Here is a 27,145-nt window from a genome sequence, read left to right on the forward strand (position 1 = left end):
CATGCGCACAATTCTACATATTAACACCTGTAAGACTTCAGTTAGTACGCATGCATTGTGTGCACGTTCTTCCGTCTTGTGCGCGTGCTTCAGGTGATGAGAAAGAAAACAGTGATAGCTAACACCGAGACACAAGTTTTGAAGCCTGTTTAATAATACTTTCCTGAGGATATTTTGTCTTACATTTCTACCCACAAAAGGACAAAATCAGTAGACAACAGGTAGAGTAAATGCAAATGGAATGTCATTCAATATTTGTGACAGACAGGGGACATATAGGTTGTAGGTGACTATGTTGTCAAAGGGACAGCATAGGAACGTTGTGACTAAGAGCTACAGTGCTTTCACGGGCTTTGTTAGGTAGTTGCCGACAAGTTCACAACCGACCAAAAACAAGTAGTGGAATAGTGGTGAGGTTTTAATGGGTGTAGGGTTAGTCAGTAGGCGGAAACACATGGCTAGATAAGATAAATAGATGGCCTCACACTCCAGTACAGTAGGTGGCGGTGTATGCACCTTTCAGTTGTTTGTGATCCTCCAATACACATTTCAAGAAGAAGAATTAAGCTGATCTGCTTAAAACGTGGACAGATTTTGGGTGGTGTTTGTTTGCGCACCGCCATTATACCATAGAAGAAGATTTTGGGCGGAGTAAACACTAATGCTTCGCTTTTTCCTCTGTTTGTCACTAGGTACCATCTCCACAAAGTCATAAACCCTGCCTATTTCTATCATTTATCTTCTTAAAGTGTGATATTAAACCAAACGGTTAACTCTAACTAATTGTTGTTTTCATGTATTTTAAAGATAAAGCTCATTTTGAGGCAGTGGTAACCTTCCTCTCAGCAAACCCCAAATTTCCCATCAGCCACCACAATATTCACAGGCGCTCCATAGAAGGTATTTCTCATTTTGTACTAAGGACAAACCATCCAGTTAAACGTTAGATTAAAAGGTAAGTGGACTCTGTACTTGGCCACTGGTATACCTAGAATGTTGGTATTGTTGAATAGCATTTAAACATATCTTAGTACTACTGCATCAGATAAAATTAAGTTGGAACAAAGAGATCTATGTTGTGTTGTCGCGCCAGACGCCATGATTGGTTGCCCACACTAGCTAATAATGGCTGGCTAGCAGAGTTAGCTAGCAACTGTAGTGAGCTAAAATAGATGGAAACTGGACGTTTTGGTAGATAACGTGAGTATCGCTAGTTAACTATGTTGTGTTCTGCATTGTATTTCCAGCTTGTTGATGTAGCTAGCTATGGTTTTTCGACGGGATATAAGCAAGAGGTCCGTTAACTAACTAGTCGCGCGGGCGCACGGCTATGAGGAATCAACGTATCCAGTTTCCTAGCTTTTCCTACTAACGTTAGTTAGCCAGGTACGCAAAACATGTTAGCTAAGGTTAGCTCGCAGCTAGCTGAAGAAAACATAGCTAACTTCGTTTGACTAACTAGCTAGTTAACAGTTTTTTTTTCTAGTTAACATTAACGTAACTCTCATCCATTTTTCAGCATCACAATGTCCGAGCTTTTTATGGAATGTGAGGAAGAGGAGCTGGAGCCATGGCAGAGACAGACACCAGAAGTTAATTTGTTGGGCGACGGTAAACATGATGATGATGACGACGATGAACCTATATTTGTTGGGGAGCTTAGTACTTCAAAGGGCACCATTAACACCAGACCAAGTATGTTTTCTTCTCTTGGTATGGCTCAGTTAATGTTAGGTCTCCGACGTCTGTTTTCTCTAGTTTGGATAGTTTGCTTACACAATGTCCTTCCATTGGATGATTTTCCCTTAGTTGCTCTACAAAGTTGGTAAATGTGATTATCAATATATATTGTATTGCTTTGAAAATTAACCAGTCTTGTTTATGTATCTGACCTGTCTTTGAAGCGAACAACCAAAGAAATGTGAAGACCACCCCAGTTCAAAGTGGCGGAGTTGGAAGACCAAGAGCCCCTAGGATGACAATGACACACAGCTCCCCCCAAGCTCATCTCACTCAGGGTCCAGTTCCCCAGAACATCATAATTCCAGGGAAAGGGTTGAACAATGCACCTCGACCCTTAACAGCAGTACCACCACAGCCCATCATTATCAACAACCAGGTATTTTGTGCTTTATCCCTTATTTCACTTTGCTATACATTGCAAAAAAAACGCACATTACATTTGAGTCATTGAGCAGAGACTCGTATCCAGAGCAACTTACAATTACTGCATTAATCTTGAGATAGCTAGGTGAGACAACCTCAGTTGTAGTAAGTACATGCTCCCTCAATAAAGTAGTTATCAGCAAAGTCGGTGCTAGTAGGAAAATGCAGATTTTTCCATGATTGTGGTGCTGGGACAGAAGAGCTTTGACTGGACACCTGTTTAGTTATAGATATGTAACTTGGCTTTAATGGTGTTGGTGCAATGTTTTAATAAAACGGTTTACCTTTTTTCTTAGGGTTACATTATGACCACACCACAGTTACCGGCCAACTCAGCTTTCCTTGCTTCCCTTGGGAAACAGTATCCCCCCGGGACATCTTTCACTGTGGTTCCAGGTATAAAAAAAAAATAGAAACATTACATCTTAATTTGATTGCAGGCAGGCAAGCAACACACCAAAACATAACACACATTTTTGTATTTCAGAGCAGACTAATAATTGGAAATGAATTTCGTGAATCTATGCCCTACAAGTAAACTTATATATTCCCTATACAGCCACACGTACTACTTTTTTGCTGTGTTTCATATTTGTAATGTGTTTTTTTTTCAGCAGGCCAGCAGCACATTCTGCAGCAGGTGACTCCAGGGAAGCCTTCACCTGGGGTTATCCACAGGCCTCAAGTGCACATGATCCACAACAACGTAGTGACCTTGTCTAATGTGCAGGGCCCCGCTGCATTGTCTTCCCAGCCCAACCACTCAAATTCTACCAACCTCCAGATTGTGTCCCCAGTTATTCAAGCCAAAGGCAACAGCTGGGGTGAGCCAAAATATCTAACTTGTTTGACCCAGAGATATTCCTGGCCAGGTCACTTGGTCAGGAAAACTCTTGACCCTCTGTGTGACCTCATGATCTGAAGATTGCATGTGACTTGTGATAATAAGTATGAATCTTTTTTCTCTCCCCTTAAACAGACTATGGCAAACGAGGTTTACCTCAAGACCAAAACAGCACAGCCAAAAAAGCAAAGCAGGACATGGGTAGGGGTTTCCTTACATCAGTTGCATGTTCTGTTATTAGCTAGATTCATTAGCACTTACTTTTTTATTTTTACAACTGAAATTTAGATTTGTGTTTTTGCAGGGTCTTCCCACGCCCAGGAGATATTAGAAAATGGGGCACGTTTTTGTAAAAAATGTCCAAAGTGTAAATTTGATTTCTACCAACAAGTTGTCATGAAAGATCACATGGTGGTGAGTTCAGTCATTCTAAAATGCATGCCTTTAGCTGTGACAATTGTTTTACATAAATATTGTATAACGTTACTATTCAGGGCTTGACATTAACTTTTTTAGCTGCTTGTACTTCGGACAAGGATGACAGATTTTTTTTAAACACCGTTTTGACATCATTGTATGATGCAAGGAACTACTTTTCAAAATATATATATATATATAAAAACAAATTTACCATAAAAAAAGAGAAATTTTGCTGTGCTGCAGTCTCCCTATTCGTGTCTTTGCATATTCATTCGTGTCTCAAAATACACCACTGCCCCTTTTAAGGCTAACCTTGAGGATAGTTGGCCACCCTTGGTAGCCTATAAAATATTGCAACGTTACAATTACAACCAAATACTTTTTATGGATTTTATATATTAAAGGGCGTCCCTGGGACGATAAAACATGTATGCGGTCCAAAACAGACCCTGGGACGGTTCTGGGATGACGTCCAAAAATCATACAAAACAATCATACAACTGCTGCACATATAATATATATATATTTACATTTACATTTAAGTCATTTATATATTTCCATATGCACACATGGCTGCACACAAATGTTCCAACATGCGATTAGTGAGAACACCTTTTTCAATGTGCGAGCGGTTTCCTATGACAGAGATGAAAATGTCTGTTAGAAATGAAGAAGTGAGATCTAAAGCTGTATAAACTGGCATGGTTTACTCACGACTAGTATTATGCCTTTGGCTTTTGGAAAATAATATTGATTTGAAAGCTAATAGAACATGAAAAATTCTGGTTTCAACATTTCTGTGGTCATATTTTGCCTAGGCTAGACTACATCCAGGTTTTAAACAATTAAGTTTATTATGAAATTAGTTTATTATGAAATAGTTTCAAAATGTTGGCCGCCTCCGCTCAGATTCAAGGTGGGTGATGTGCGGTGCGCAACATGCACTGTCTTTCACTCTCCGGTCTTGACCATTTGATCTGAACGAAGTGCCTCGAGTATGTCAACAGATTCAAGCCTTCAGACATTAATGTTAATTATCCTGTATTTAATGTAATTAAAATTCTCATTAAAGTTTTCCTACATTTTCTGCCTCCTCCCTCATGTCAGTATCCGTCTGGACATGAGGCTGAAGCCAATATGCATATCAATTACACTTTGACGTGCAGACTTTTTATTTATGGACATGAAAAATAGATTTTAAAATTATTTCAGTGTTTGCTTCTCACATCCAATTCTGATCGCAGTAATTATTTGATTTTTGTGATAGATTTGTTGTCCAAATGGACAAGTGAAAAAAATGGTTCTTGTCCCGAACAAGAGGACATGTGTTAATGTCAAGCCTTGCTATTAGTGCATGAACCAGAGCCTTATATAAGGCATTTTTTAAGAACTACAATATCAACTCTGCAGATTGCAATTTGTCAGCCTATTTTAATTTAAATTACTTTAATTACAGAAATGTTGTCCTCACCTGTTGGAGTGTGTCTTCCCCTCAACCCCGAAGTCTACTTACCTTTTTGCAAGCAAGCGCATCATGCTTGTCACAGACTTCTACTATGGTAGATTTGAGGGAGACAAACCAAAATTGCAGCAGCAGAAGACCCCATTTACCTATAAGTGCCAGAGCTGTTTGAAAGTACTCAAGAACAACGTCAGGTAACTACAGCAGGCGTTGCTTGCTGTGCAGCTCTGCTTTTGTTTTCAATAAGCCACCGTATTCCTGAATAATACGATTATTTGTGTCGAAACAGGGTGTCGTGTCTACTGCACAAAATGTGTTTTGTATAATCAAGGTCATTTTCTAATCTAAAGAACTTTTATATCCTATTTGTCCAGTGGCATAATGAAAACAATACATTTGGCATGTCACGTGTTTACATAATGCACACACATTACACAATTACACCAATAAGCAGATTGGTGGACATATCTTCTACCTTTATATGAACGGCTAAATGTTATTGGTAATGGATGGATACATCAACCAGCCTTTTGTCAATACGTCACCCCAAGTGTCTACTGTACTGTTTTGGTGCATGGAAATGGTGTTCATGAACAAGTGTTAAAATGAGCCCTCTGCCCATGGAGAGTGATTAACTTCAATGTGAAGAGAGGAGATTCAATGTGTTTCAGCCCTCATCACAGTTTTCTCCCCCAGGTGGATGACATATCAACTCATATTCCCACTTGGGGCCAGAGATGAATAATGGCTGCTAGTTTGGATGGTGTAAGAACTGCTCCTTTGATTAAATAACTTTGCTTCAGAACGTTGCGAGAAAAGCCTCTGTATGCTCCTTTTAATGGGCAGACCCATTTGTGCTGTACTCAGTCTGGCAGCAGAGGTCATAGTTGGTCTGCATAAAAATCCCTATTAGGGGAGCTGAGGTAAGACTGTGCTGGCTGAAAAATGGGCCTTGCCTGCCTTGTCAGTGCAGCGGTTACATGTAGAGGTCATGCGGCTCGGTGCAGCCGTGGAACACCTCATCATTAAGCCAAACAAAAAGCTGCGTAATTGGCGGTATTATAATGGCAATTATGCATGCTTAGGAAGTGAGGTGCAAGGAGTGGTTGCTAATTTCTTTTTTTTTAAACCATGGGGATCCGAAGCGCAGGTTTGGTGTTGCACACGGGCCACGATCTGTTGAAGTGTTGTTGAATACGGCTTCACTGTAATTTAGCTCAGTACATTAAGTTTTTCTTTTTCCAAATGGTTGAAGTAGGGTAGTTAGTTATTTATGCATGTATGTATGCATATATTTAATTATTTAAAAGTTTGACTAAAAAGCTAATGAGCTTTTTTTAGAATATATTCACAACATTTTTTATGACATTTGCTCTGGGTGACTGGATAGTAGTTCTTTTTTTTTAATAGCTTGTTTAAAAATAACATTCAGTTTTTTGCATTGTAAACTAAAGATAAACGGCAAAGCTCACACCACACCCATCTTTGTTTCTTTGGCATATCTTGCACTTTGCGGGACTCTTGTAGGTTCATGAACCACATGAAGCACCATCTGGAGCTAGAGAAGCAGAACAGTGAGAGCTGGGAAAGCCACACTACCTGCCAACACTGCTACCGGCAGTACTCAACCCCATTCCAGCTGCAGTGCCACGTCGAGAGTGCCCACAGCATGGTCGAATCTTCAAGTAGGCATACTAGTCAATGGCAACCGACATGAAACTTCAGTGAAACCATACATTTCACCTTAACGTATTGAATACCGTCTCAAGCAATCATACATTGTACATAACTTTATATATAATCAACCTGTCTTTAACAAGTTGGGCCCATTTTTAGTAATTTGTTCTTGTTTTTGTAGCCAATTGCAAGATATGTGAATTAGCCTTTGAGTCTGAGCAAGTGCTCCTGGAACACATGAAGGACAATCACAAGCCTGGAGAGATGCCCTATGTCTGCCAGGTACATTTTGTTTATCAATCATGTTTTTATAGTAGTTTGTTCACAAAGAAAAGTTATTCACAGTTGATCGTAGAGATGCCCTGGCACTACAATCAGGAATTGAAACATTTAATTCAAATTATTGAAGGGATTTGACTTGCAGTCTTCCTGAACCTTTTATTATTCAAACTAATACTTGAATTGTCTCTTTCCAGGTGTGCAACTACCGGTCTTCATTCTTTACCGATGTGGACACACACTTCCGTACGGTGCATGAAAACACAAAGGATCTCCTTTGTCCTTTCTGCCTTAAAGTTCTTAAAAGTGGTCATGTCTACATGCAGCACTATATGAAGCATCAGGTAAGAGGCTTAGTTATATTGGGTACTTTTCTATTGTTAAATATGTGCAACAATCCATGATCAATAAATATGTTGATTGGGTCATTTTTGATTGATGGGGCTCATGTTCTGACTGACCTGTCACACATTGTAATTTCATGTCTGTTTCCTGATGGTTCAGCCTCTTAATAAAGCAGTGAATGCAGCAAATAGTTTTTCTCTCCGAGTTAGAGTTTTATAGCTGGCTGGTTTTAAAAAAATTGAACACTCTTGTGAGTTACCCTATTGGCTTTCATTCTGAGGTTGGATTGATTTGGTTGTCTGCTGAACACCTTGCTGTAATACATAACTGTCTTACAGCAATGTCTACTTCCTTTCTCCTGCCTAATGGGCTCTCTGGCAAAAAAAACAAACCAAATCAACTCCACAAATCACTGTATGTAGCCATAGAACAAAGAAATAGCTGAACCTATTATCTACCTATATGCAGTCTTGTTATCTTGACTCGTGCTTTTCTATTGTACTTGTTTTGTAAATTCACCAGAAAAAAGGAATTAATCGTTGCGGGAAATGCAGGCTGAATTTCCTCACCTACAAGGAGCGAGTGGATCACAAGACTCAGCACCATAAGACTTTCCAAAAACCCAAAGCTTTGGAGGGCCTTCCTCCTGGAACCAAGGTTAAACTCTTCTTATTTAGTCTAGGAAAACATCTCAATACCTCTGTACCAAGTATCTACAATATAGATCAAGTCAATGGCAACTGCAATAAACCCTCATTTGAAAGCAAGTGCTATTACAAATGTTTAAATTACGGCATGAATTCAGATAATCTTGATTTGATCTGTTCTTTTAATACATTTTTCAGGTGACTATCCGGGCCTCTCTGACAGGGCCATCTCCCAGTTCCGCCCGTGCCTCTGACAAATCCAGTGTCAGTGTCATACCAGAGGTCCCAGGCATGAAGGGAGCCATGAAGGCAGCCAATGTAAAAGCTCAGAGAAGTACATCTACCACACAGGGCAGCAGTGGGGGGAAAGGCAAGGGCGCAGTGAGCAAAAAGCTCCTCAAGCAGCAGAAGAACAACCATGTGTTGCAGAGTCTCAGGTCGGTACATCACTCAGTCAACTTGTTTTTTTCTCATGGTGCAAACTACATAGTTTCTGTTATAGCAACTATGGTCAGGGACAGTTTCTTTTCATGGTTGGTTATGAACAGGGCTCTAAATTCAAACGTTTCATTGGTAGCACTGGTGCTCACAACATCAAGTTAGGAGCTAATGAGGTTACATGACTGAACAACAGGTAAACAAATGCCTGCGAGTGGTTTTGGAACAGCTTGTGAAGTGGTTCATGAATGTATAACCAATTCACAATAGAACACTGCAGGTAATATGGGTTGTATTTTTTTTACCAGTTTGTGCTAGAAACAATGTGTTTTCGCTGTAGTGATGGTGTAACCATGACTAATAAATATGTGCTTGCTTTTATGTCTAGTTCACTCAAACAACGGTACGGCGAAGCCTAATCATTACAACAATTATTATCTGGGAGATTGTATTCATAGTCGCACAGTGCTCCTAAAATAAAATGTCAGGTCGCACAGCAAAATATTTAGGAGCATATGTGACCAAAATGGTTGCACTTCAGAGCCCTGGTTATCAATATATTACACCAATCAAGTAACTTGTATGTTTAATAATGCATCTCAGAATGTTTTACTGAAGGTAATAGTACTTCAGATATAAATGAAATAATGATGCCCTAATTAATTCTCTACTTTTTTAGTATTGGAGAAAGACGACATACCTGCATTGAGTGCTACTCGGAGATTCATGACTTCTATAGTCACTATCCCATGGTTGCAATTTGTGGTGCATGCAAGTATCGGACGAGTTGCAAAACATCCTTTGGAAACCATATGATAAGGTAAAAGCATCAGATTCATAACGCATATATACACTGAGTACAAAACTTTAGGAACACCCCTACAAGGTGTCAAACGTTCTACAGGGATGCTGGCCCATGTTGACTCCAATGCTTCCCACAGTTGTCAAGTTGGCTGAATGTTCTTTGGGTGGTAAACCATTCTTGATACACATGGGAAACTGCGTGGAAAAACCCAGCGGTGTGCAGTTCTTGACAAATTGGTTCGCCTGGCACCTACTACCATACACTGTTCAAAGGCACTTAAATATTCTTGCCCAGTCACCCTCTGAATGGGGCACACACACAATCTGTCTCAATTGCCTCAAAGCTTAAAAATCTTTCTTAAACCGGTCTCCTCCACTTCATCTACACTGATTTGAAGTGGATGTAACACGTGACATCAATAAGGGATCATAGCATTTACCTGGTCAGTCTGTCATGGAAAGAGTAGGTGTTTTTAATGTTTTGTGAACAGTGTGTATGTCCATTTTTACATTTGAGTTATTTAGCAGATGCTCTTATCCAGAGCGACTTACGGGAGCAAGTAGGGTTAAGTGCCTTGCTCGAGCACATCGACAGATTTTTTTCACCTAGTCTGCTCAGGGAGGATGTTTTATTGTTCATATTAAATATATATTGTAAAAATAAAGTCTTGAGTCACCCTGAGGGAGGAACAGTGATGCCGAAATGTTGGTAAATAACCATTAAATTGCTGGGAGTTTAAACATGGAGTGTGCAAATGAATTTTTATAGTTTATTCGCCGTTAGTCAGCACCTCCACACAACCTTTTTTTCTGCGTGTGTGCCAGCTCATGTTTTTTAATCCATATTAAACATATACAAATATATTTTTGTCAGGTTCCATAGTGCCATCTCAAAAGAGAGATTCCGGAAAATGAGGAAAATCCCAGTTGTCCTACGGTACGTGTCCCTAACTAAACAAATCTGGTCTCAAATCAATTCTTTAATGTTGCCATTGTTCTGCACTTTAGTTTTTGGTAATGACTTCTTTATGTAGTGTTGCATTTTCACCAAATATGACCAAAATTAAGCACCATGCTAGTTTATTCTATTCCATTAGGTTCATTATGAATCACATTTTACCTGCTGTCTTGCAGGAATTTAACCCTTGTCTGTCTGAACTGTGACTTCCTGGCTGATGCGCATGGAACTGACCTCATGAGCAAGCATTTGATTGACAGACCACACCACATCTGTAAGGTCATACTAGAGAAAGGTATAAGGTTTATCACATTCTTCACAACCAGATGCTTAGGCGTCGCATTTTGTTCATATAATAATAATAACCTGTCTGCATGTCATGTTTTTCTTGTCTTGCAGGAGAAGGTGCTGTAGATGACGGCATTAGAGGGTGAGTAGCTACTCTCCCAATGCAGCAGATAACGAGAACATCCTAAAATAAAAGTAACACCCCTCATAGTGTTGTAATGAGATTCTCAGAATTTGAGTATCAAGTACTTGTGAGACTTCCAACTCCCTGACCTATGAGTTTGAATGCATCTGTTATTTTGAGAAATCTTTACCATGTACCGGTACTTTTTACATTAAGCTAATTGGGATGCATATTAAGTGGATTCTTTTTTTTTTAAAGAACTTTGGCCTTAATTAATACCAGAGAACATTGCTTAATTAATGTGTGCCTAAAGTTAGGTCATTTTGTCATTGGGAAGCTGCTGAAATGAAAGGTCATTGTTGAATCTCTTTTGCAAGAATATCCTCGTCTTAATTTGTTGTATTCCCTTGAGAAGCCAAACGCACTAACAATACACAAGATCAAGTTCAAATGGAATCATTTCATAAATATGTTGTTCCTCCTGAGATTTTAATATGTACAATTGAATTGTTTGAAGAATAATTTGTCTGGACAAGGACATTGGTCCTTTTGCTTCATGATTAATATAACTATTTTTTTAAATAACTATTTGGATACTAATTCTGTGCTGATAAGCCGGTCTTAATTATGCTCTGAAAATTAATTTGACGTTTTCATTACCATATTCTAACGCTATCTCCAAAGTAGTTTTATTAAAAGGGCTCTACGTTTAATGGATTTGTCGTGATTCTCTTTTGTTCTGTTTCAGAAATAAGCAAGGGATCTCTGCTCTGATGTTCCCTGATATCCAGGTACTACTCTAGCTGGATTGTACCTGAGAAACACATATGTTTGATTTTGAACTGTTTCCTCAACCCAGCACCTCTCTTTATTTTTTTACATAGAATGCTGAAACTGCCACAGTGAGTGGCGCTTTTGACCAATTCCACAGGTAATTAAAGGGTGGTCCACACAAAATAGAACCTAGAAATATTTTTCCCATCTTCGATGGAGTTGATTAGATTGATTTGGTACGTTTCTCTCCCCCCTCCCTTCTCTTTCACAGCGTTCCCAGATTGGTGGAGACCTCCAATGTCTTGTGTATCACCCCAGCTACTGAAAGAAGGGATGGGCCAGAGGTAATGCATGTTCAGACCCAAGAGTCAGGAAGAGGTGCTGTAATTCTACTAGACAACGATGATGCAGCAGTTAACCAGCTAGGAGAGGCAGAAGTGCAAGGGCTTCCACATATCTCTACAGTGGATCAGAGCCAGGTAGTCACACAGGCTACAGAGCTAGAAACACCCATGGAAAGTTCAGTTGAGGAAGACCCGTCTTTGCAGTCAGGGCCCATGGATAGAGAAACAACCATAGGAAACTCAGTTGAAGGGAAGTGGAGAGAAGAGCAGTCTTTGCAGTCAGGCCTCATGGAAAGTGAAACACCCATGGAAAGCTCAGTTGAGGGGGAGCAGAGGGAGGAGCGGCCTTTGCAGTCAGCGACCAGGTCCCCCACTAGTTCTGTGGCCTGTGAGTTAGATGGGGAGACTGTGCGTTTGCATGAGTCATTAAGCAAACCGGAATCTGTGAGCTTTGACGACAGTAAGGTCAGCGCTTCCCTGGAGACCATCCCCTTTAAGGTTGTAGACCAAGAGGTGAAAGATATCGTGGAAGCAAAGGACATCTCATCCTCAAGTCCAGCTGACGTCCTGCATCAGAGGGCAGACGACAAAGACATTCCCTCCAGTCCTAAAACACTGAAGGGATCGGCGTCCTCGGAGTAGTGAGAAGTGGACCGGATGTATTTTTAAGAATACTGCATATCATTGAAATGTATTTCTCTTCCCATTTTCTTAAACTTGACTGTCCTTGACCAGATGGAGATGAGCTGAGACGTGTTATGTGTTTTAGATTAGATTTGGCATTTGGAAAAACATGTATCATTTTTTTCTAACATCAGTGCAAGATTTGACTTCTGTCTGTCAAACTTACAATTTGGTTGTAAGCTTTCAATGAAAGTGAAAATGGTACACTGAATAATTTGACTTTCTGTAGTGTCAAAAAATACCATTTCTGAATGTTTATGCTTTCCTTTATCTGAACCTGTACTCTTTAAGTGTGAAAAATCCTTGAAATATCTTAACTATCCTTCCACTGGTAGATATAGGCCTTTTTGTTTATTTTAGATACCTCCTCTACTTCCATTGACATTTCATAGGTGCTTTTGTGTATTTTTAATATACTATAATCCATCACTTTCCCTTTGATCATCTGTATGTCTTTAGTTTGAGAGCAGTCAAATGGACTTGAATCATTGAGGGAGTTTGAGTCAAAGGAACTGCGGCGCACCGGTCTATGGCCCGTCACATGAACAGGCAAAAGCAGTGGGGGGAACTGAAAATCTTCTTTACACTCTCTTGGGTAATTCATTCTAATCATTTTAAATCGAACAGTAGTCTGCGTCGCTCGATCATGTCAACAGGGCAGCATGGTGCATCGTCCAGAAACACTTTGCCATAACTTGTTTGAAAATTTAAGCATTTTTTTTTATTGTAAAGGTAGATGGTGTTTTGATCAAAAGCAATCACTTTTTCACTTGAAACCAGTATCTTCTTCAATACTCCACGTGCTTAATCTACGTCAGAGATGATTTTGCCATCAGCCAGAGCGGGGCACCTGGCTCAAAAAAGAATGCAATCACTTTTCATCCAGTGCAAACTCCTCCCACTGGGGACAACTGGGCCAGGTAATCTAATCCCCTCAGTGTTTCCATTGCAGTCGTGCTAACATGTAAATAAACTTTGGTAATACAGTATGAAATCTGCTATTGAGACTTGATTAAGAACGGACTGTCCATGTTCATTATGGTTGAGAGAGATGATCAACTGTAGTCTGTAGGATCATCACTGCCCAGCTTACATGAAAAGTAATAAAATGCATTGATTCCCCAGTTACCTCACAATAGTTATAAATGAGTGTTGACTTAGCACTGAAATGTCTTCACCTTTGCTATGAATGTGATCATTGTGCCATTTTGTGTTTAGTTTGGTGAATTATCAGCTGATGGGGAGGTTGATGCAAAAAGCTTGAGGGAGAAGTGTGACATGAGTTGGTGCGTAAACAAGCTAGAGATGGATTGAATTGTTTTTGACAGGTGACAGCAAAGGTGTCGCTCTTGGCCAGCATGTGCTGATAATACATACAGAATTATCCCAAGCAGTGAAGCTAGACTGTTTTCTTGCATCCTTAAAATAGACAAGAATGGGGAAGTAATAATGTCTATTCTGTTTATTATATCCTGTGTGTAACATCAATCCACCAGAATTGCCTGATAGTTTGTCTTGTGATCAATGGATTGTACTGTACCAGTATTAGAGGACCGGACAGTGCAGAAAGGGTACAGTAGTAGTAGTAAACTAAAACCGAGATCTATCTGTTTCCTTTGTGGGATCCTCCAGACTATGTCACTGTTCAATCTTTATTTACTTTCTTGCGGGAAATTTAACAAAAGAAACAATGAGAGCAAAGACTAAATTCTGTCATATTATTTCAGCATCTCCTTTTCTGGCGGGACACAGTAGGCCCAAATACAATACTCAGTTGTCACCTCAGGCTAAGTCGTTTTGAAGATTTACGGATGAGTTCTCAGAGGGAGGCACACTTCTGTCAAATTTCAGGGCACCTCGAGGAGCAATGCCACCTTGTGAAGTGAGAACACCTCACGTATGCACAGGCCCCAGTCATTTCTATCTGTATTTGTTTGCAAGTGTTCCAAATGTCAGCTAATGATGCTCAATGGGAACAAGCTTTATAGAATGGCTGACAGTATATGACAGTTTCAACCAAGGAGCAAGAGACTTTGAAAAGTGAAACTCAAAGATTGTCTCCCTTTTGACTTCTATGCAAATCCTGTAAAACCTTCAAAGTCAATTCTGGATGTCAGTACCACTGCATTTTTTCATTGTTCCCCTCTAATCAGGGACTGATTTAGACCTGGAACACAAGGTGGGAGCAGAAAACCAGCGGGCTCTGGACCTCAGAGTAGGAGTTGAATAACCTTTCTGTAAAGGCAAGATAAAAAGAAAATGACAGGCTTCTGAGTTTGTTTATTATGGTCCCTGCATCATTGTGAAAAGGACCAAACAAATTGCCTTTGGATCACCTGAAATCAATTGATATCATAGCCCCATATCTGAAATCAAGTGATATCATAGCCCCATTTCTGAAATCAAGTTATATCATAGCCCCATATCTGAAATCAAGTGATATGGCCCCATAATGTTTCAGGCTTCAAGGAGATATGCCTTCAGAAAGTTGACTTGACTTATTCCTCATTTTTATTTTACAGCCTGAATTCAAAATGGATTAAAAACAATATTCTCACTCATCTACACACCAGTTTTAGGAGTTTTTAAAAATGTATTAAATGAAGTACAGATATCTAATTCACACCCCTGAGTCAATACTTTGTAGAAGCACATTTGGCAGCGATTACAGCTGTCTTTCTGGGTAAGTCTAAGAGCTTTCCTCGCCTGGATTGTGCAAAATTTGCCCATTTGTTTTCTAAATTCTTCAAGCTCTGTCAAATTGGTTGTTGATCATTACTAGACAACCAATTTCAGGTCTTGCCATAGATTTTCAAGTAGATTTACGTCAAAACAATGTTGCAGTTTTCTCAGGGGCCTTGCGGATAATTGGATGTGTGTGGGGTACAGAGATAAGGTAGTGATTTAAAAAATCACGTTTAAACATTATTATGGCAAACAGAGTGAATCCATGCAATTTATGACTTGTTAAGCATATTTTTTTACTCCTGAATTTGTTTCGTCTTGCCATAACAACGGGATTGAATACTTATTGACTCAAGACATTTCAGCTTTTCATTTTTTATTAATTTGTAAAAAATTCGAAAAACAATTAAACTTTTATGTGTGTAGGTCAGTGACAAAAAAAATCGAAATGTAATCTATTTTAAATTTAGGCTGTACAACAAAATTTGGAGTAATTCAAGAAGTGTGAATACTTTAAGGCATTGTAATATAATACTTGTGACAGCTTTACTGACAATACTTCTGTCCCCAGCATCGATCAAATTAGAACTTTTTTTATATACCAGTAATCTGAAATCAAGTAATATCAGGCCCACCCTTAAGGACCTGGCAATTAGACAAATTATTTTAGAAAAGTATTCAGAGGTAACTAGACCGGGGTAATCCTATTATTGTCCTATTATTAACTACAAAATACAAATCCATTGTACAAACTATATTATATTTACATAGTTTGGAGGGGGTGTCATATAATGGGAGAGAATTGGGACTTGTGTGTGGATGGGTAGGTGATATGTTGTCTGATGTTTGTGATGAACTATTGTGTCAATAACGTAATTGATTCTGCGCAGTACCTGTAACGTTACCTTAGGGAAGACGGGAGGACCAAACCTACTTTTTAACCAAATAAATTCGAGTTTATTGTTAGGCACAAAAGGCGCGATGTTACCAAGACGACTGGAAGCAAAATAAATTGAGCAAAGTGGCAGATGAAGATGACATTTTTGCCTGGTGAAACATACAAATCAACGAGGGGCTTGCAACAGCTCCACGCAATGATGGTAAATGACTTGGTTGTCGATTATGTTTTCCATGAAAATGATCTAGCTATTCGATGGTTAACGACGTTAGCTAACTTTAGTTAATTTACCTAACTAGCTCTGAGGTTCCCAAACTTCAAACTTGTTTGCGTCTGGGACCACTTTTGTGATAGACCCATCAGAATATCAGAACACAACTCCAACTTTACAGTGCGATAAAAAAAACAATAAAAAAAACAGGATACAAGCAGTTTTACTATAACTGCAGTGCACAAGTCTCGGTCACTGGGAAATAACATTTAAGGCTCTTTTGGCATCAGATAAAATGTTGACATTTTAAAATACATTTCCTGCAATTCTACACATTTTGCCTTGAGGCAGAGAGAATATTTCAGTTGTAAAACTTAAATTACAGGGCATTATGCTCAAAACAACATTTGAGGAATGCAAGAAGAATCCAGTTGAACAAATTGATCATTGATGGAGCACTGTGGATACTATATCCCTGTGCCTCCCAGGCACACGTGCATCTGGAACCTCTTAAGGATCTGACCCTTTTTTAAATTTTCGCCAAAAATGACATTCCCAAATCTAACTGCCTGTAGCTCAGGACCTGAAGCAAGGATATGCATATTATTGATACCATTTGAAAAGTTAACACTTTGAATTTTGTGGAAATGTGAAATTAATGTAGGACAATACAACACATTCGATCTGGTAAAAGATAACACGAACAAAAAACATGCGCTGATGGAATTTAGATTTTGGCCACTAGATGGCAGCAGTGTGTGTGCAAAGTTTCAGATTGATTCAGTGGAGCATTGCAATACTGCACAGTATTTTGTATCAAGTCTGCCCAAATGTGCTGAATTGGTCAATTGATACATTTCAAGTACATAACTATAGAGAACATACAAAAATGATATGGTAATACAACATTTAAGTTTACACACTCCCAGAAATTAGCTTATACACTAACTTTCACACATCTAGATGGCAGGGCAGGGTGGGTGTAGAGACAGCAGGGGTTCAAACTTTAAACTGTAGAACCCAGTTCCTACATTTGAATATAAAAATTAATTTTATTAAACAAAACCATGATACATTTAATCTCTGAGACCCTCAGGATGACAAATCAGAGCAAGATTGAATGTAAGTACATTATTTACCTTTCAGATGTGAATGTATCAAACCATTTGCGTGATAAGTTGTTGTGCACTCCTCAAATAGCATGGTATTTTTTGACTGTAAATTTTGCTACTGTAAATTGGACAATGCAGTTAGATTAACAAGAATTTAAGCTTTCTGCCCATATAAGAAATGTTTATGTCCTGGAAAGTTCTGTAACTTACAACGTCATGCTAATCACATTAGCGCACGTTAGCTCAACCGTCCCAGTATAGGGACAACGATCCCGTAGAGGATTTATTAAGAACATCAATAGCGATTCATGATATTACATTATATTGTATTGCACCCTCAACTTACACAGATCCCTTGTCTAAAATTGGTTGATTCTGTTGGTGCTAGTAATATTCATTAAAATGAACCCACTTTGGAAATCCTTAACCTAGCTGTTAGTGCTAAGTAAGCCAGGCTAGCTAGGGTTGACATTAAGGGTTGCCCTCCTATTGCCTGGGTCAAGTGAACTGAGCAGTTGCACCTGCTCTGAGGTTGCCCCATTGGGCAGGTCATTTAAAAATAAGAAGTGAAAATAATTGAACTGCAACTAATTCTAGTAGCCTAAAACTGAAAAACAGTCAATTTATGGCAGTTGGGCAAGTTGAGCCTGCTGAGATTTTATTTTTTACTGAACCAAAATACAACAAATTCCAGTACTGATCTTTCTGATTCCTCCCCAATGTGTAGATGAAAGGCAGGCAATATATGGAGCATGTAAATAGCTAATTTACATTTTCTGGCAAGTGATCATAATCTTCGGTCAACCCAAAAATACTCTTGACTTGCCTGATGGGAAAGTGCCTTTCAGACTTTAATAAAAATCCAAGGGTTAGTGTATCAACAATAATCTGTCCATAGTTGTTGCAGGATGGATGTTTTATGTTGCTGTTAATGTTTCCTTTGTAATTTTAGTGTTGATCTCCGTGAGTTGGAGGGGAAGCTCAAGTCTGCATAACTAAACCTGGAGAGGGCCGCACAGATTGCTGAAAAGGAGTCTGAGATATGAGACAGTGGTAAATTCATAAATGTCCTTTCCCAGGGTAGAAGGGACATCCGAGACTTGAACCAAAACACTTGTTGGTTGTGCTTTTTGTGAATACATATTTTTCTCTGACATTAGCATCTGGAGGCTGATATTGCTCGTAAGATGAAGAGCGAGCATGAGCGGGCCTCTGTGGAGCAGGAGAAGCAAGACCATAAGCGCTACGAGGAGGTGGTAGAGTACCAGCAGCTGGAGGAGAAAGAGCACAAGAGCCAGGAGGCTCCTCAAGGAGAAACTCATGGTTGACGAAATCACCAGGAAGATCTATGAGGATCAAATGTGAGTGGACAGTGGCAGTCTGTTTTCACAATTTGTCTAAGTTTCCTGCTTGATCAAGTGATCAGTATATAATGAAATCAAATGACCTTATTTGCAGGGAGAGGCAGTTAAGACTGGAGAAGATAACAGCCACTCAAAGGTACATAGGAGTTCAAGAGCCAGCAGACTGAGTGGAGACTGATGGAGCGGGAGAAGATGGAGGCTGAGAACAGACGCATCCTGGAATTTGCCAGTTACCAGCAGCATAAGGAGAAGAGCAGAATGGAGAACGTCAGAGAGCGAGGGCAGGCGAAAGAACACCTTCACCAGATGGTAAGAGGGAGAAAAGTCACTTAATTTGCAAAACACTTGGCTATGTTCATATTTAAGAATATGTTCTAGTCTTTTTTTGTGTACAAAGTGAGAAATTATTACAACAATATTAATGGTTGTTGAGGAATGTCTTCTAGCTCACTGAGAAGATTGAAATGGAGAGGCAGCAGCGTAACGAGATGGAGCGTGTTTGTGAAGAGCTTTGTCAGGAGGAGCAAGCCGAGGCTGCAAGGCAGAAACAAATCGTATTCAAGCATATTTACATTTGATAATTTCCTAAATTTCCAAACCACCTTTAGAGGATTCAACCCTTTTTAAACGGGTTAACAGGAAGATATGGAGAAGAGAATCAGACAGAGGCTGGAGTTGCAGCAGACCTGCCAAGAGCAAATAGCCTTCAAGGAAATGCGGTGGCAGGCTGAGAAGGTGGAGGAGACCTATAGGCAGATGATGATGGCCAAGTTTGCTGAGGACGACCACATAGAGCAGATGAATGCACAGAAACATCGCATGAAGCAGCTTGAGCACAAGAGGGCTGTGGAGAAACTGCTGGAGGACAGGAGACAGCAGTACCTGACTGACAAGGTACAGTATATTGCTCTCATCATGAACACACTTGTGCACTCTTTATCAACATCAAAGTGGTGTTATTGTAACTGAAGCTTTTCTGTTTAACACTGTTTTGTCTGCCTCAGAGGTAGTCTTTAGGTACCTTAAGGAACATTTGTTGAATGTAAGTTTGATCTCTTCCCAAGGAATGTGAGGCTGAAGAAAGAGCAATGGAACAGGAGAGGGAGACATTGCGTCGACAGATCATTGAGGAGGAAAAAACACAATTTCCTTTATTAGGTGATGATGCAACTACAGTTTAAATTGATTTAACCCCATTATTGTAATAAAATGTTAAACTTTTAAAATCCAACTGCATTACAAATATATTCTGTATAAATGAACAATGCATACATACTACATAACTTACATACAATGTTAAAGGCGACATAATTATTGTTGTAGCTAACCATAAGAATACATTCAAGGCAAGCAGGATTGTATTACATATATTTTTCAGTATTGCTTTATGATTTCCCCCAGTCAAGAGCTTTCATGAATTCCTCTTCTGTAAATGACAACATCTTGGCAGCTTCAAAATGCATCTGCTCAAGCAAGAGGGAAAATGTCAGTTTGATAAGGAGAAATATGAATAATGATACTGCCTTGTAATAATTACTTGCATTTAATATGAAGACTTACTTTTTGCCTTTTCAGTATATCAATCAGTTTGAGCTGTTTTTTAAAACCCACTATCAGTTCAGCTTTTTGCTTTTCCAGCTTCTTGTTTTCAGCTTTTAATGTTTCTATTTTTTTATGCTCCTGGTCTGCTGTGTCCTTTTGGAAAGGATAGACATAAAACAAGTCTATGCAACAAGTGACAGAAGCCAAATTTGAATGCCAAACTCCGTACCATGCTATTAGTATAGTTCCATCTATAAATACAATTTACAGTGTAAATTATGATTGATGTGATCACTAAATGCACTGATAGGTGGTGTGGTTTAATTTACCTTGCTCATCTGCTTGATCTTGGTCAGTTGTGTCTTGGACCTCTCAACTTCCTCCAAGGCTCTGTTCAGTCTTACCTCTATGGCACTGTGATTGGTTGCTGCCTGTTTTTGTGCTCTCTTCAAACCCTCGATTTCCTTTGTTAAACACACACAGGGGCAAGCTAATTCAGTAAAAGCATTTTGTGTAATGTTTTTATAGCGCACCAACACACACTTTCAAAAGCACTGTAATGATAATGGTAATATTTGGTTAGATATCTACAAAAACTGACTGTCATCAGTTACTTGTTAACTTTATATTTCAGAAATTAAACGCTAATAGTTCATTTAAACCGATAATTGTTGTGACTAAGCAATTGGAAACCATCAACCATTCATTCTTCTTTTCTTTTCTTTGGGAGTGGACATACACGAAGTGTACAAAACATTTTGGAACGCCTGCTCTTTCAATGACACAGACTGACAAGGTCCCTTGCTTTTTTTCAATCTTTACTAACGACATGCCACTGGCTTTGAGTAAGGCCAGTGTGTATGCAGATGACTCAACACTATACACATCAGCTACTACAGCGACTGAAATGACTGCAACACTTAAAGAGCTGCAGTTAGTTTCAGAATGGGTAACAAGGAATAAGCTAGTCCTAAATATTTCCAAAACTAAAAGCATTGTATTTGGGACAAATCATTCACTAAACCCTAAACCTAAACTATGTCTCCTAATGAATAATGTGGAAATTGAGCAAGTTGAGGTGACTAAACTGCTTGGAGTAACCCTTGATTGTAAACTGTCATGGCCAAAACATATTGATACAACAGTAGCTAAGATGGGGGGAGTCTGTCCATAATAAAGCATTGCTCTACCTTCTTAACAACACTATAAACAAGGAAGGTCCAACAGGCCCTAGTTTTGTCACACCTAGACTACTGTTCAGTAGTGTGGTCAGGTGCCACAAAGAGTGACTTGGGAATATTGCAGTTGGCTCAGGACAGCACGGCTGGTCCTTAAAAGTACACGGAAAGCTAACATTAATGACATTCATGTCAATTTCTCATGGCTCAAAGTGGAAGAGAGATTGACTTCATCATTAGTTGTTTTTGTAAGAGGTGTTGACAACCTCAATGTACCAAGCTGTCCGTTTAAAATACTAGCACACAGCTCAGACACTCATGCCACCAGAGGTCTCTTCACTGTCCCCAAGTCCAGAACAGACTATGGGAGGCGCACAGTTCTACATAGAGCCATGACTACATGGAACTCAATTCCACATCAGATAACTGATGCAAGCAGTAGAATCAGATTTAAAAAGCATGTAAAAATACACCTTATGGAGCAACGGGGACTGTGAAGAGACACACATAGGTACAGACACATGCATACGCACACATTGTGATATTGTTGTATGGTGGTATTGAACATTTTGTGTTGTGGATATGTGGTGGTGTAGGTATGTTATATGATGTACTGTTTTATCTTTAGCACATTCAGTACAAACATAGTTCACTGTTTTATCTTTTGTTTTATATGTAATGTAGGTGCTTTGGTGTGTTTGGACCCCAGGAATAGTAGCTGCTGCCTTGGCAATGTGGATTCATAATAAATACAATACAAAAATACCAGGTGAATCCAGGTGAAATGCTCCACCAGCCAATGTATATCCAGCCACCTTGACACAACTGTGGGAAGCATTGTAATCAACATGGGTCAGCATCCCTGTGGAATGCTTTCGACACCTTGTAGAGTCCATGCCCTGACGAGTTGAGGCGATTCTGATGGCAAAAGGGGGTGCAACTCAATATTAGGAAGGTGTTCCTAATGTTTTGTACACTCAGTGTATGTCTCTGTTGTGATCCCTCCCAGTGGGAAATATTATACAACCATGTTTTACTCCACCCCTAGTCAAGGCGAGGGAAATGTCGCTGGGGGATTTCTCTGAATTCCAAAGATATCTGTCACATGAGCGCCGCACTATCGCCAGCTGCAGGAGAGGTTCACCTTACAGGCTGATCATGTTAATGAGACCATGCCAGGCATTCCCCTGCTGAGGGGTTGATTTCATCTTTCATTAACAACTGTGTCTAAGCTGTATAACGTCCCCCTCCCCATTCAGCAATAAGACATTAACAGCTATCTCAACCGCTGTTTACACACATCTAGGTTTCTCAGTCACTGTTCATGGACTTTCATGGTTACAATATGTGCTGTTTAATATGACCAAAATGACTAACTAGAAAGAGAATAAATATAATAACTGTTTTATCCTCGACACCCACCTTCTGTAGAGCAGTTACTTGTTGTTGAAGCCCATCACCTTTTCTGTTAGACTCCTCCGCTAAAGCTCTGTGTTTCTCTATCTGGGTTTGCTGAATGTTTGTGGTCTTCTGTAGTCTAGCTCGATCCTCCTCCACCTCCTTTATGTTGGTGCTTAAACTACTGTTTGCATCATCCTAGAACAAATACATGTTTTATACTTGTTTCAATGTTAAATTTTACTCAAAAATATACCTAATTTCCATCTCTCATATTTCTATCATTACCTTTTTGTTGCACTCATATGATAGCCGGTTAAATTCTTCTTGCATTACACAAAGCTTTGCTTTGAGAAAACGGATTTGAGCATCTAAAACACAGCACACACAAAAAAATATTATACTATAGTTACATAAAGAATTATATAATTTTTTAGGATATGCGAGATTATACCATTTTAAGGATATGCAAGAAGTTCAAACTAAGAAGGCTGAAACAATTGATATTCTGGAACTCTGATAAATAACTTCTTTTTTTGTAATTAATGTTTTTGCAAAGATCCATTCTTGTGCTCCAGATGTGATATTGTGAATGTGTGAGAAAGCCACAAAGTGTGATAAATGAAATCAGAATTCACCTGATCCCATCTCATCCCCAACACTGGGCATGATATCTTCCATAAGATTGTCATGAGTATCTCCATCATCCAGCTTCCCCTCAATGTTACGTATTGTTTTAGACAAGGAAAAATCCACAAAATCTTCCAGAACTGCAACATCCTCAACTGCAGCTGCCTTTGTTGTTCTGAAATAAAATAACAAATAAACAAAATACAACTCAAACAAAAAATTTAAAAAGTAATAAACATAAGGAACTGATATTCACAATGCTGGACACTCATTAAGCCATAACCTTTCACAATCTTCCAATGTTTCCAATAGATATTTGTGTGAACGTTTGTGATAAGGATAACATTCTTACTGTGCTTTTCTCTGGTTTCCATGAGGTCTGTTTTGTGAATTGGATTTTGATGTGACCCTTTTCTTTGGTATTACCTGAGAAATATTTAGGGAGAATTTCAATTGCATTTCCTTGATTCCTCACCTTCTTCTCAAGACCATTGGATGAGAAGGTCAGAGGTCCCTCCCCTCTTACCTTCTCATCCAATGGGTTTTGAAAAGGCGGTGAGGGGAGAGGACGGGAGGAATCAAGGAAATGAAATTACCTTTGCGTCTCTGAGATGTTACATTTGACCTATCATACTGAATTGAATACTGCACCTTAGTAGTGGGCTTCATAACTGAAGATTCCAGCATGTTCACATTCCTAAAGACAAATACATTTGTATTATTGGCTGTTCTCATATATTCTTATCCAGTCTACTACACTGAAATGCTATACGTTTAGAGCAATGCAATATTTTATTACTTGAAATCCTCCTCCTCAATGTCAACATCAAGGTGGAAAGAGATTGGCTTTGACAAGACTTCATTTTGGTCACTCTGAAAAAAAGAAAGAAAAATAATGTTTGAATAAAACAAATATGTCTAAAAATGAATGTTTTATGTTGTTTTGAAGAGTGTCAATTGGTCAGGTAGCTATCTTAAACCGCTTACCATAACCTGTTCCGCTTGCCTTACTAGTTCGGCTGTTTTTGCCTCCAGCTCTGCATTTATACGTCTGGAATGGGAGAAATATTATTTATTTTATTACAATAGCCATCTGGTTACAGCATCTCATATGATACAGTCTACATTGACTCAATAGATGTTTGGCAATTGGTACAGATGTTTGGGCAAGGAACCTTACTTGTATTCCTCCTCTTTAGCAAGTAGGTCTATCGTGGATGGTTTCTTTGAGGGGACAGAGGCTGGACGTCTCACAGATTTTCCTCCTTGAGACTTTTCTGCCTTGGATGACATGGGTCTTTTGGTCTGAATAAACAAATGTAGTAAGTTAGGTAGCTAATTACAAATATATTAGTTGTTGGTTATTTTAGTCAACAGGCATATAACATTTCAAAGGAACAACGCTTTCGTTGAAAGTCAGGCTGCGTATAATATAGTTTTTAGATAGCATGCTAACTATCTAGCTAGCAGTTAGCTAATTTAGATCTTAAACAGCGATATAACTAGGACACATAAAGGTGGCTATAGCTAGTTAGTTCTTCTTGTATTTAACTTGTGAATGGGTATGTTAACGTTTTTTAGCAGTATAATACTGTAGCTAGTTGTTTGAAACAATACATTGACTCACCTCATGCATTCTTCTTTCAGACATTTTGATGTGCTGAATCTGGCGGGTGGCGTTGCGGTTGCATAGCAACAAGTCGTGGCCAAATGTTTTTCTCCGCTGTGCGACAAGGCGAAGGAACACGCACATTTGCTGTGCTCGCTGTTTTCCATAAATCTTAATTTTGATACGTTTAAGAAAAAGATGATGTTAGGGACCCGTTGTGGACTAAATGAACACATTCATTTGAGTTGTTTGCTAAACATAAAATGTGAAAAGCTGAAATGTGCAAATGTGTAGGGGGACAGCCTTTACGAAGGCTAACATATTCGCTACATGTCCACACATGGAGCATAATGCCATTGACATGTTAATGTGTTTACCAGTTATTGTAAATAATTGCATTCAAATGAAATAGAAATGTGTAACTGTTATCTTACAAACTCATTGTATTATTGAAGACCACGTCCATAGTACTGCTCATTCATACATTTTTATAAAGCATTTTTACTGTGGGCATTTAAGCCAAATGTTGCCATTAGGCACACAGTACTTGGCTGCTCACCACCGCTGTGTGGAAAAAAAAAAAGCTCTTTAATTATTTACTCGTGTATGCTGCGCCTGCGCTGCCGATGCTTGACAGCAGCAGCAGCAGCAGCATCCTATTACCGTTCTCCTAGCAGTAGGATATTATGCTGGCAGAACGATCGCGCATTATTTTCTTCAAAATAAGAGTTCCCCTGCAAAGACACGCTGAACTGTGAATATATATATATTTTTTTTAACTTATTTTGTATTTATACCAGCATTTATTTTGAACGTTTGTACAAGTACTGGTATGTTGAAAGCTATTCATTTGGCTATATTTAAAGAAACGGTGACACCTTACTCCACCCACTCCTTTCACTGCAACTCAATACACAGTGGGATACTTATTGGCTTGTAGAGAGATATTTTATACCTGTCTCAGCTAAAGTGGGGTTGGAAATATTCAGTAGGGTGTAGTTTTGGAGGGGGACTGTGTCGCACGGCCTGCTGCAGGCTTTTCACTCCGCTCCTACATAGCCCCCAATGCAATATACTGTAAAAGACTGTTCATGGGATACATATTGGCTTGTAGAGAGAGAGAGAACAAGGACAGGAAAAAAACGTTTGCGGAAAAAAAGATATATAATCAAGGCTACATTGTTCCCTAATACAGGACTAGTAAAGGCCCAGTGATTTTTTTTTCTTTTGTGATTTTAAAATTGTAATTAAATAGTATTCTGATTGTTCAATGGGTGCTGCATCACCCCTACTTCCTGTGTATGTACAACACAGTCCCACTCCAAAACGAACCATATTTGGTTAATAGAGACCCTACTGAGTATTTCCCATCCCACTTTAGCTGAGACAGATAGAAAGGTTTTCTCTCTACAAGCCAATATGTTTCCCATGTAAAATCTATTACAGTATATTGCTATGGAGGAGACGGAGTGAAAAGCCAGCAGTAGTAGGCCGTGCGACACAGTCCCCCTCCAAAATTACACATATTCGGTTCGTAGAGACAAAAAAAAATGTTAAAAGTAAACATCTTTTGAATGAGTTATCCACATTGCAAGGTTTTGAAATGCGGGCTTTTATTTAGGAGGTTTCCTCATTAACATACAACGTGACGTCACTTTTCGTGCTGCTGGCAGAATACTAGTCAGCATCACAAACACTTCCACCACTAGTGTTTGCAAACGCACGGGTCGTCCCAAAAGGTTTCGACAGAGCCCTGGCGAAAGCCTGCATTTTGTATTCCTCTACATTTTTTTAACATGACTGCATGGTGTTCGAAATTAACTGTCTAACCATGTTTTCCCGGCACCGTTTCTACCTTGGAACTGAGGCCACGTATATCGCAAATGAGAACGGGTGGGTCCGTAATGTACAGTAGGAAAATAACTGCTTTCTCGAGGTCCAGGTTGAGGCCTGCATGTTAAAGATCCATTTCCTCCCATCCTGAAATTCATCGTGATGACTGAGGATCAACAACAACATGATCAGCACCCGAAGCTGGGCTCTGGAATAAGCACCTTACCATCCCTAGTTCCTGGACTGCAAGGGACTGAGGCCAGTGCGTTGCAGCTCAAAATAAAGAATTCCATCTGGTAAGGAGGACCATTAGCTAGCATTGTGCTACTTTGATTGCTAGCCAGATAGCTAGCTTAGTTAACATACATTAGTTGAGCCAGCTCCATATGTTTTGCCATTATAGTGTGGCTACATCTAGCTAGCTAGTCCAT

The 27,145-nt window shown here is 39.3% G+C and overlaps 3 protein-coding genes and 1 pseudogene across 9 annotated transcripts in view; 3 read left to right on the forward strand and 1 right to left on the reverse strand.

Annotated features, from left to right (window-relative positions):
- Window positions 1-601: 601 nt before the first annotated feature.
- Window positions 602-13,382, forward strand: LOC115113660 (zinc finger protein 280C). Of its 5 annotated transcripts, none has more exons than XM_029641560.1 (21): window positions 602-692; window positions 808-955; window positions 1,520-1,695; window positions 1,905-2,119; window positions 2,463-2,562; window positions 2,781-2,990; window positions 3,146-3,211; window positions 3,315-3,424; window positions 4,887-5,086; window positions 6,420-6,577; window positions 6,751-6,851; window positions 7,046-7,192; window positions 7,716-7,850; window positions 8,039-8,277; window positions 8,958-9,098; window positions 9,957-10,019; window positions 10,217-10,335; window positions 10,440-10,470; window positions 11,201-11,243; window positions 11,337-11,383; window positions 11,498-13,382. In XM_029641560.1, exons 3-21 carry the CDS (start codon window positions 1,527-1,529, stop codon window positions 12,210-12,212), a joined length of 3,009 nt encoding a protein of 1,002 aa, XP_029497420.1. In that variant the 5' UTR covers window positions 602-692; window positions 808-955; window positions 1,520-1,526; the 3' UTR covers window positions 12,213-13,382. The 5 variants fall into 5 exon arrangements, with proteins under 5 accessions (XP_029497420.1, XP_029497424.1, XP_029497421.1 ...); XM_029641564.1 differs by having other exon boundaries at window positions 2,784-2,990; XM_029641561.2 differs by lacking the exon at window positions 602-692 and having other exon boundaries at window positions 707-955.
- Window positions 13,383-17,785: 4,403 nt separating this feature from the next.
- Window positions 17,786-19,169, forward strand: LOC115112754 (meiosis-specific nuclear structural protein 1-like; annotated as a pseudogene).
- A 475-nt stretch (window positions 19,170-19,644) lies between these two features.
- On the reverse strand, window positions 19,645-24,980 carry tex9 (testis expressed 9). Its single transcript, XM_029641566.1, has 12 exons — window positions 24,900-24,980; window positions 24,453-24,577; window positions 24,260-24,323; window positions 24,072-24,145; window positions 23,924-23,969; window positions 23,625-23,698; window positions 23,281-23,447; window positions 22,931-23,013; window positions 22,667-22,840; window positions 20,396-20,530; window positions 20,085-20,219; window positions 19,645-19,987 (listed from the first exon to the last, which is right to left on the reverse strand). Exons 1-12 carry the CDS (start codon window positions 24,921-24,923, stop codon window positions 19,910-19,912), a joined length of 1,179 nt encoding a protein of 392 aa, XP_029497426.1. The 5' UTR covers window positions 24,924-24,980; the 3' UTR covers window positions 19,645-19,909.
- A 1,610-nt stretch (window positions 24,981-26,590) lies between these two features.
- Window positions 26,591-27,145, forward strand: part of rfx7a (regulatory factor X7a) — a 44,226-nt gene continuing 43,671 nt past the window's right edge. For all 3 annotated transcript variants that reach the window (XM_029641567.2, XM_029641569.2, XM_029641568.2), the window contains exon 1: window positions 26,591-27,010. In XM_029641567.2, coding sequence (XP_029497427.1) covers window positions 26,877-27,010 — 134 coding nt within the window. In that variant the 5' untranslated portion in view covers window positions 26,591-26,876. The remainder of the gene's footprint in view (window positions 27,011-27,145) is intronic.

The sequence above is a fragment of the Oncorhynchus nerka genome, linkage group LG28 (assembly GCF_034236695.1).
Source record: "Oncorhynchus nerka isolate Pitt River linkage group LG28, Oner_Uvic_2.0, whole genome shotgun sequence".
NCBI lineage: Eukaryota > Metazoa > Chordata > Actinopteri > Salmoniformes > Salmonidae > Oncorhynchus > Oncorhynchus nerka.